The sequence below is a fragment of the Plasmodium sp. gorilla clade G2 genome, assembly GCF_900097015.1.
Source record: "Plasmodium sp. gorilla clade G2 genome assembly, chromosome: 4".
NCBI lineage: Eukaryota > Apicomplexa > Aconoidasida > Haemosporida > Plasmodiidae > Plasmodium > Plasmodium adleri (nom. inval.).
In genome coordinates this window covers 675,660-686,276 of record NC_041696.1, presented here as the reverse complement: position 1 = coordinate 686,276, position 10,617 = coordinate 675,660, and the positions used below count along the sequence as shown (strand labels likewise).

The 10,617-nt window shown below is 18.6% G+C and overlaps 3 protein-coding genes across 3 annotated transcripts; 2 read left to right on the top strand and 1 right to left on the bottom strand.

Annotated features, from left to right (window-relative positions):
- Positions 1-956: 956 nt before the first annotated feature.
- On the top strand, positions 957-3,497 carry PADL01_0416500 (LETM1-like protein, putative; the record flags this gene model as incomplete). The annotated part of the gene is made up of 4 exons (XM_028685284.1): positions 957-2,929; positions 3,070-3,125; positions 3,202-3,296; positions 3,438-3,497. The coding sequence occupies 4 exons, from the start codon at positions 957-959 to the stop codon at positions 3,495-3,497; spliced, it is 2,184 nt and encodes a 727-aa protein (XP_028536798.1).
- An 881-nt stretch (positions 3,498-4,378) lies between these two features.
- PADL01_0416400 (bifunctional dihydrofolate reductase-thymidylate synthase) lies at positions 4,379-6,205 on the bottom strand (the record flags this gene model as incomplete). The annotated part of the gene is made up of 1 exon (XM_028685283.1): positions 4,379-6,205. The coding sequence occupies one exon, from the start codon at positions 6,203-6,205 to the stop codon at positions 4,379-4,381; it is 1,827 nt and encodes a 608-aa protein (XP_028536797.1).
- A 2,085-nt stretch (positions 6,206-8,290) lies between these two features.
- Positions 8,291-10,256, top strand: PADL01_0416300 (mRNA-binding protein PUF2; the record flags this gene model as incomplete). Its single annotated transcript, XM_028685282.1, has 4 exons — positions 8,291-9,561; positions 9,729-9,815; positions 9,934-10,079; positions 10,216-10,256. 4 exons carry the CDS (start codon positions 8,291-8,293, stop codon positions 10,254-10,256), a joined length of 1,545 nt encoding a protein of 514 aa, XP_028536796.1.
- Positions 10,257-10,617: the final 361 nt, after the last annotated feature.

Below are 10,617 nucleotides of genomic sequence, written 5' to 3'. Positions count from 1 at the left end.
TATATAATTATAAAAAAAAAAAAATAAAAAAAAAAAATAAAAAACTAATCCATTCAAATCCAATAAAATCCAATCCGCATGGTTAATTCGATCAAGAATAATAATAAATAATTATATAAAAAAAAAAAAAAAAAAAAAAATATTAATAAAACTATTTCCTATATATCAAAATATTATATATATATTATAAATTTATGTATTTATATTTAAGTGTATATTATTATTTATATGTTAAATTATAAATTTCTATACATTTCCTTTTTATCAAAATGGTTTATTTATTTTATTATTTTTTAATAAATACCTTTTTATAATAAAAAATAAAATAAAATAAATATATATATGTTATATTTACATAATAATAAATATAAAGCTTAAATATATTATAATTAGATAATATATATAATAAATAATTATTATATATTTATATTATATTATTTATTTGAAGGCATAAAATAATAATGATATTATAAATATATATAATATATATGTAATATATATTTATATTTATTAATTTATTTATTTATTTATTAATTTATTTATTTATTTTTGTTTATATTTCTATATAAGGTTGTGTTATTACATTTTCTTTCTCACACCCTTAAATAGAAAGGTGATCCATATATATAATATATATATGATTACATATGTATGATTTAATTTATTTTCTCTTTCTATATATATATATATATATGTATATATATTACTTTTTGATGACATATGTTAATAATATATATCTCACTCCTTTTGTTATATATAAATAAACCAAAATAATGTTGTATTAATTATATGTGTAAATAAATTTGTTCTTTTTTTCTTTTTTTTTTTTTTCTTCTTTTAAGACCTAGAGAAGGAAAAGCATAAGCAATCTTGATATATTATATATATATATATATATTTTTTTTTTTTGAGATATATTTATTTATATGTGTATAATTTTTTGAAAAAAAAAAAAAATGATACTTCAAGAGGTTAATAAAAAAAATTATTTTTATTGTATTAATAAATATGGGTATTTGAAACGTACCTTTTATAGTTATAAGAATATAAAATTTTATAAAAAAAATAATATATATATAAACGAATATGAAAAAAATAAAAGTATCATTTACAAGGACATAAGTATAGGTATATCTAGAGAATATTTTAATAATAAAAGATATTATAATAAACAAATAATAAATAGTATAGATAAAATTAATAATATATTTATTACTCCTATTGGTATATCAAAATGTTTAACAAGCAATAATTATACGACAAGCCATGATATCATTAAAGGAGTTAATAATATATTACCCAATTGTGATAGTATTAAAAAAAAAAAAACAAAAAACAAACAAGAAGAAGAAGAACAAAATAAAGAAAATAAAGAAAATAAAGAAAAACATAACAGCAATAACAATAAAAATATTGTGTGTGATGAACCAACAGAAGGTTCAATTAACAAACAAAATGAAGAAATAATTAAAAATACAAATAATAATATTAATAATAGTATTAATAATAATATTAATAATAATATTAATAATAATACAAGTGAACCCATTGATATGATAAATATTTTAAAAAAAAAAAAAATTATAGTAAATGAAAAAGAAACTAAAATAATCAAATTATGTAATAAAGGTAATAAAGCTTTAAAATGTATTTTATCAATTTTTAAAAAAACATGTAGTCAATTAAAAATTATTATATTACAACCTTCTATATTAAAAGTTTATTATGAATCTATAAAAAAAAATATAAAACATACTATTGTATGGGTAAAAACAGGTATACTATTATTTTTAACAAATATGAAAATATCAAAAAATTTAATTATTAAAAGATTGAAAGGTTATAGATTATCTTATTCAGAATATAAATTATTAATTAGAACTATGAATGATATGTTTAAATTAATACCCTTCTCTTTTTTTATAATAATACCATTTGCTGAATTTTTGTTACCCATATTTTTAAAAATATATCCTAATCTTTTACCTTCCACTTTTAAAAACGATGATAATTTTAATAATATCAAAAAAAATTTATATGCTAAAGAACAACTAGCCAAATTTTTACAACAACTTATAGAAGAAAAAGAAAAACAACTCAATGAAAATATAGGAATCGATTCAGATAAAAAAAAAAACATTCTAAATAAATTCCATCAACAATTAATTAATAAAGATGAAAAAGATATCAATCCTTTTCTTAGTGTTAATGATACTTTAAAAATTGCTAAAATTTTTAAAGAAGATTTTGTATTAGATCAAATGAACCTAAAAACATTACAAACAATTTGTCATCTCTTAGGATTGAAACCATATGGTATACATTATCATGTTGTATTGCAGTTGAGACACCATTTTTTAAGACTACAAAGAGAAGATCGAGAATTAATATATGAAGGAGTTGATAATTTAAAACATAACTCATTAGTAGAAATATGTAAAGATAGAGGAATGAACTTTAATACAACCGAAAAAGAAATGAAAGTTCAAATCCAACAATGGTTACAACTAGCTAGTATTAAAGAAGTTCCTTATATTCTTCTTTTATATATTAGATGTGTAGTTGTAACACATGCCATCATGGATATACATGACGAACAAAAAAAAAATGAAAACAAACAAAACATAAACAACAACAACAACAACAATAATAATAATAATAATAATAATGATAATAGTTCTGATAATAATAATAATCATGCTAATTCATCAAACATAGATGATAAACAAAAACTCATACAAGAAGCTAAAGAAAAATTAGATGATTTGAAAATGAAAGAACAAGAAATTAAAAAAAATATTAACAAGCAAACAGACGAAGAGGAATTACACAATAAGGAGAATAATGTTAAGGTTGATTTTGTTAAAAAAAATAAATATATGCAAAATGAGTTAAATATGTTGAAGCGTATATGTGACTTGCAGCACAAGTAAAAATATAAAATTTGTAAAAATAAATATAAATAAATATATAAATATAAATAAATAAATAAATATATATATATATATATATATATATATTTTTTATTTTATTTTAATATTATGTTGAATTGTCTTTTTTTCCTTACAGAGAACTTAAAATTGCCTTTACCTCCTTAACAGAACTAGCCGAAAAAAAACAATCATGTAAAGAAAAAAAAAATAATAAAATATATACAATATATACATATATATATATAATGCTTATTTATTTTGTTTATAGGCGACATTAACCAACTAATAAAAAATATGTCCCAAAGATTGCTAGATATTGAAAAACACATCAGCGAACTGAATGTACATAAGCAAGTGGAAATGGTAATTTTTTCTCCTTAATATATTACAAATATATAAATATATATATATATATATATATATATATACATATACATATACATATATTTATATTTATGTTTTAGTGCACTATTAACTGTTTTATTTTATTCTTTCTTTTTGTAGGATGAATATTTTTATCCAGAGGATGAAAAAACTGACGATTCTTTGAATGCAAAAAATTAAATAATTCGATTGTACACGAATAATTTGTTAAACCTATGAGATGTTTCTCTAAATTTATGAAATTGTTATTATATATATATATATATATATATATATATATGTGTGTTTATTTATTTAACCTTATTATTTTATTTTTTTTTAATTATTTATTTTATTCTATTTATTATTATTTATTTATTTTTTTTTTTTTGTATGTGTAAACACATTATTAATAATAAATAATTTTAACAAATAGATAATCTACTTTTTCATTTTATTTTATTTATTCGTTTTCTTTTTTTTTTTTGACCTATAATTTAATACTTAAACAATCATATGATAAAAGGACAAATATATATATATAATATATATATATCTTATTTGTATGCACTATTTTAATTTTTACTTTATATTTTTCATTGAGATAAATAAGTACTCTTTAAAAATTAGTTGCTATATATATAATATAAATAGAATGAAAATTATGTCTTTTTTATAATATATGATAAGAACAATAAAAAGATAAAGGAAAAAAAAAAAAATATAATAAAAATAATCTATTATTTTACACATATATCGGTCTTATAATCTTAACTACATATATATATATATATATATATATATATTATATATAGTGATTATATTTTAAAAATTAAAGTATCTTACTATTATATATGCACCAACATAAATAATCTGTACATTTTGTAAATATTAAATATTTATTATTCCATGTTCAGGTAAAAAAAAAAAAAAAAAAAAAAAAAAATAGCCATATAGTTTTAATATATATATATATATATATATATATATATATATTTTTTATATGTGTGTGTATGGAATAAGGGAAAAAAAAAATTCTTAACCGTTCAGGTAATTTTTTCATATATTTTTTCCTTTCAATATTAGGCAGCCATATCCATTGAAATTTTTTCATGATGAACATAATTTTGTATTGTAAAGTCCGAAATTGTAAAATCTTCAATATTTTTAATATCTGGATTTAATTTAAGTGTTGGGAATGGATATGGTATTCTATTAAGTTGGATTTTTAAACTATCAATGTGATTATTATAAACATGTGCATTTCCTAAAACGTGTATAAATTCGGCAGGTTGCAAATTACAGACTTGTGCAATCATATGAGTAAAAATAGAATAGGATGCAATATTAAAAGGTACTCCTAGTCCTAAATCACATGACCTTTGATACATAATACATGATAATTTTCCATCGAAAACATAAAATTGACATAAAATATGACAAGGAGGTAATGCCATTTGATCAAGATCTTTTACATTCCATGCACACAAAAGAATTCTTCTACTTGTAGGATCATTTTTAATTAAATTTATTATATTTTTTAATTGATCAACTCCTTTATTTTCATAATTATCATGCATATTTGTATATTCAGCTCCGAAATGTCTCCATTGAAAACCATAAATAGGTCCTAAATCGTTAACTTCTCTATGAAATAATTTTCTATTATCTAAAAATTCTCTAGTACCATTAGCTTCCCATATCCTTACATTCTTATTTAACAGTGTATTACCATTTGTTTCTCCTCTAACAAACCAAAGCAATTCTTCAATAATTCCTCTTAAGAATAATTTCTTTGTAGTTAATAATGGGAAATATTGACTTAAATCAAATTTCATAATATATCCGAATTTACTTAAAACACCTACTCCTGTTCGATCACTTTGTTTATTTCCATTCATTATAATATCATATATAATATTTAAATATTGATATTCAGGATGACATTTATGTTTCAAACTATTATATATTTTAAAATCATTTGGATGTACACAATTTTTATTTTTCTCTTCTTTTTCTTTATTAAAATTAAAATAAACAAAATCATCTTCTTCATCATCATCATTATCATTTTCATAATTAATTTTATATTTGTCTACATTTTTATAAAATTCTGTTAATTTTTTCATAGGACATGTATCTTTGTCATCATTTTTTAAAGACATATCATTATTTTTTTCTTCTCCTTCTATACAGTCTTTTTCATTTAACACTTGATTATTCTTTTTCTTATAAATAACAAAATCTAGTGTTGTATTGTTACAAGTATATACATCACTAACAGAAATAATTTGATACTCATTTTCATTTATTTCTGGAAAAAATACATCACATTCATATGAACTATTTATTCTAGTAAAGTATATCTTTTTGATTAATTTCTTTTCTAAAAATTCTTTATAAACAACTGAACCTCCAATAATAAAACATTTATAATAATTTAATTTTCCAAGTAAAACTATTAAATCTTCAACTGTGTTAATGATATAAACATCTTCATCAAAATCTTCTTTTTTTAATGTTCTCGACAATATAACATTTATTCGGTTGCTTAAAGGTTTAAATTTTTTTGGAATACTTTCCCAACTTGTTCTTCCCATAACTACAACATTTTGTAATTTTTTCGAATTAGGCATATCCATTGCATTATTCAGCGTTTCTTTGTTTAAATATTTACATCTTTTATATTTCAATTTTTCATATTTTGATTCATTCACATATGTAGTAACGGCACAAAAATATTTCATATCTAGTGAATTACATTTCCATGGTAATACTCCTTTATTTCCTAAACCTCTAAATGTGTAATTATTAAAAACCTCGTTTTTTTTCACCTCATTTTTATTTTCAACCTTACAACATGCACATATGGCATAAATATCGAAAACGTCGCAGACTTGTTCCATCATAAAAAGGAGAAAATATAAATATATAAATATATAAATATAAATATATATGTATATATATATATATATATATATATATATATATTATCTTTATGTATCAATCTTGAAAATGTTGGAATATGTTTTTATAAATTTAAAGAAAAATATATATTGTGTAAGTTAAAATAAACTAGCTATTTGGGAATACAAAAATGGCTAGTAAAAAAAAAAAAAAAAAAAAATATATATATATATATATTATATATATTTTTATTTATTTGTATATTATATTTTTATTACAATCCCCTTAATGTATCTTTTAAACAGATTCATACATAAATGTATTTATTCATTTAAATATATATAAAATAAATATCTTATCTTATATTTCAAAAGGTGTATTTTTTAAGATAATAATTTTTTTTTTTTTTTTTTTCATTCCATTTATATATGTATGATTAGGTTTGTTTAAGAAAAAAAAAAAAAAAAAAAAAAGAAACCAATAAAAAACTGTACAAAAATTACATGAGATATAGTATCTTCCTATATATATAATATGGTCTTCTTAATATAAAGAATAATATTTACAAGGTGCATATAAGAAAAAAAAAAAATAAAATAATAAATAAATAAAATAATTATTTATTTGTACCTATATCATATTGATATGTGAATAAAACTTAAAATAAAAATAAAATTATCCTTTTCTATAATAATTATTTTAAGGTATATTATTATTTATATATTCCTTTGTTCATTATTATTACATATGATAAAATTCCCATAGACATATATATGATTTTATAAAAGATTGATATCTTTAAAATATAGCATTTAAAAAAATAAAATAAAATAACAGAGAAAATTATATATATATATATATATATATATGTGCACTGAAAGAAATATACATATATAATATATATATATATATATATATTTATTTATTTATTTAAACTTTGTTGAGCTAGTTTCTAAATAAATGCTTTTCTTTTTTTTCTCTTTTTTTTTCCATTAAGCATGCACATTTATATTTATTCACTTAAAAAAAAAATAAATAAATAAAAATAGAAAATAAAAGAACATATATATATATAAGAGTAACTTATAAAGAAATAGGAAAGGCAACAATATGAATATTTGAAATGAAGAAAAATATACTTTAAACATGTGATGATTTTATAAATTATATGGCATATATCTATTTGGACCTATATTTATTTAACAACTGTAACGTTGCGTATATTATTTTGGAATTATTTAAAAATAAAAATCATAAAAAATATATGTATATATATTTTGTATATATATTTTTCTTGTTTTCATTTCATGTCTACTTCTTCATATTTTATAAAAATTCATGTAAATATATAAAAAAAAAAAAAAAAAAAAACCATATTGCATGTCATTTTGAGAGAAAGTAAAAAAATTTTAATTAATATATTTTTAACTCAATCCAAACTTATCTATAACATATGTTTACTCACATAAACAAATGACGAATTTGTTCATATAAATTGTATAATTATTCCATATTTGTAAATTTATAAAATAAAAATGTCCCCAAAAAAAATAAATATATATATGTTCTTATGTCCAAAGGAAAATAATGTTCTACAAATTTTTTTTTTTTTTTATATAGTGATACTTATATGTTATATTTAATATTATTATTTTGTTATTTAAATCACACCTTATATAATATATATATATATATTTTTGTCTTTTTTTTCTTTTTTTTTTTTTTTTTTTCATTTGAATTTTGTATATATATATATATATATATATATATATATATATATATGTGTTTTATTTTTTATAAATATATTCATGTTCTCGGTAAGGTTTTGATTTTTTTTCATAATATACATATATTTTTATATATTAATTAAATGCCATCGTTCAATGTTTCGTATATTTATTATTACATATCTTTATGGTTTGATCTAATTTCATTTTGTTATTCCATAATGTGTATAAATTTTATTCAAATTTTAAAAATTTTATCACTTACACAAAATCTTTTTAATAGTTTAATACCCCTTAACGTTATTCATCTTTTTGTCATCTCCCTTATTTTTTTATTGCTTTGAAAATAATAATAATAATATGGACTCTATTTTTTTAGAAGATGACGCAATTGGACATGTAAATAATATAAACCATTTAAATGATATTAATAACATAGGAGTTATTAATAATACAGATAACATAAATAATAATAATGATGTTGTAGAAAATTTTAATTTTAAAGATCAATTAAAACATTTGAAAAATATGAAAACCTGCTCAACTCGTTATAACAGTATGCCATCGTCAAACATTGAAATGTTGTATGATCAAGAACTCATGGAAAATCAGAACATTCTTTTTTTAAATGATACAGAGAATGATATATTTAATTTTTCAAGGGAAATAAACAAAGAGGAATATTACAAAAAATATTATATTGATAAAGAAAATCATGAAAAAAAAGATTATAATCATATTTATCATAATTTTGAAAATAATCATAATTTTGAATATTTTAAAAATTCTGAACATTGTGAAAAATCACCTGAACAAATTATAGCTAATAATAGATATTATGAAAATTTACCTGAACAAGTCATAATTAATAACAAGGATATGTTAAAAAATGATGAAGAAAAGCAAAATGTGGATGTACACGTGCATATTGACATGAGCAAAGTAATGTATGATATATATTTTTTATGTTTTCATAAAAATGGTTGTGAATATATAATAAGAAAATTAAAAGAAGATAATAAAGAAGAAAAGGAAATAATATTAAATTCTTTATTAATAGATACGATGTCTTTATGTCCAGATATATATGGTAGTTATGTAGCTCAAAGTATATTTGATTTAAAGGATGAAAAATATAAGGAACGTTTTACAGATGAGTTTTTAAAACATACAAGTTTTCTAACATTACATACATATGGATGTAGACTTATACAGAAGTCACTAGAATCATTATCTGATGAATATAAATGTAAAATATTTAAAGAATTACAAGAGGATTTAATAAAATATATATGTCATCAAAATGGGAATCATGTTATACAAAAATGTGTGGAAGTATTACCATGTAGCTATATAGATATAATAATAAATATTATTGAAGAATATTTACCTTTTCTAAGTTCACATGCTTATGGTTGTAGAATTGTACAAAGAATATATGAAATAGGAAATGAGCAACAAATTAATAGATTGAATGAACAAATTATTAAAAAAATACATCTCATCAAAAATAGATATGGAAATTATGTTATACAAAAGTGTTTTGAACATTCTGATGATAACATAAGATTTATAATTACTGATGAAATAGTAAATGATATATATAAACTCTCATCCCACAAATATGCCTGGTAATAAAACATGCATAAAAATATATATATATATATATATATATATATATCATATTAGTGTCATTAAATATTATAACTGTGTATATAGGATGCATTATTTATAATATGAACGTACATATTTTATTACTATGTCATTTTTTTTTTTTTTTTTTTTTTATCCTTTGCAGCAATATAATTGAAAAAATTTTATTAAAAAAAGAATACAAGTACAAAAAGAAAATTATCAAAAAGATTGTAAGCGATATATCTGATGGGTGAGAATATTTAAAATGAAATAAATAAATACATACATATATATATATATATATATATATATATATATATATTTATGAACGTTCCTTGTTCATGTGTTGTTTCTTTTTCTTTTTATAGAAAGGATAATATTATAAACATTTGCAAAGACTGCTATGGTAATTTTATGATGCAGAAATTATTGACAACGTGTAGAAAAAAAGAGAGAAATTTTATTATTAAAACTATTATAGAAAACTTAGACAAGTTAAAAGACGAAACATATGGTAATATAATAATGATATATATATGTGTATACATTCTATCATAATAATTTTGTGAAATATTTATATCAATTCTTTTTGTACTTATATATATAAATATATATATATATATATATATATATATTTTTTTTTATTGAAGGGAAATACATTTTGAGAGCTATTAACAATTTGGAAAAGTAATTCTTAGAATTAGAAAAGTATAAATTTTCTGTGTCTTATTATTCTCCTATTAATTTTTTTTATCTTTTTTTTTTTTGTAAAACATACATATTATATATATGTGCAACGTCAGTTTTTCTTGTGACTTTTTTTTTTTTTTTTTTTTTAAAAATTGAATATATATAACCCAACATTGAAAGATTTGTTATTTTTATAAAATATACATTAAATAACAAATATGTGTGTTCCCATAATCATATAAATACAAAAAAATATATATGTATGTATATATATATGTATATTTATTTATTAATTATATGGTGATTATTATTCTTATAAAAAAATTTACACATATATTATACAGGAGAATATATTTGAGGAA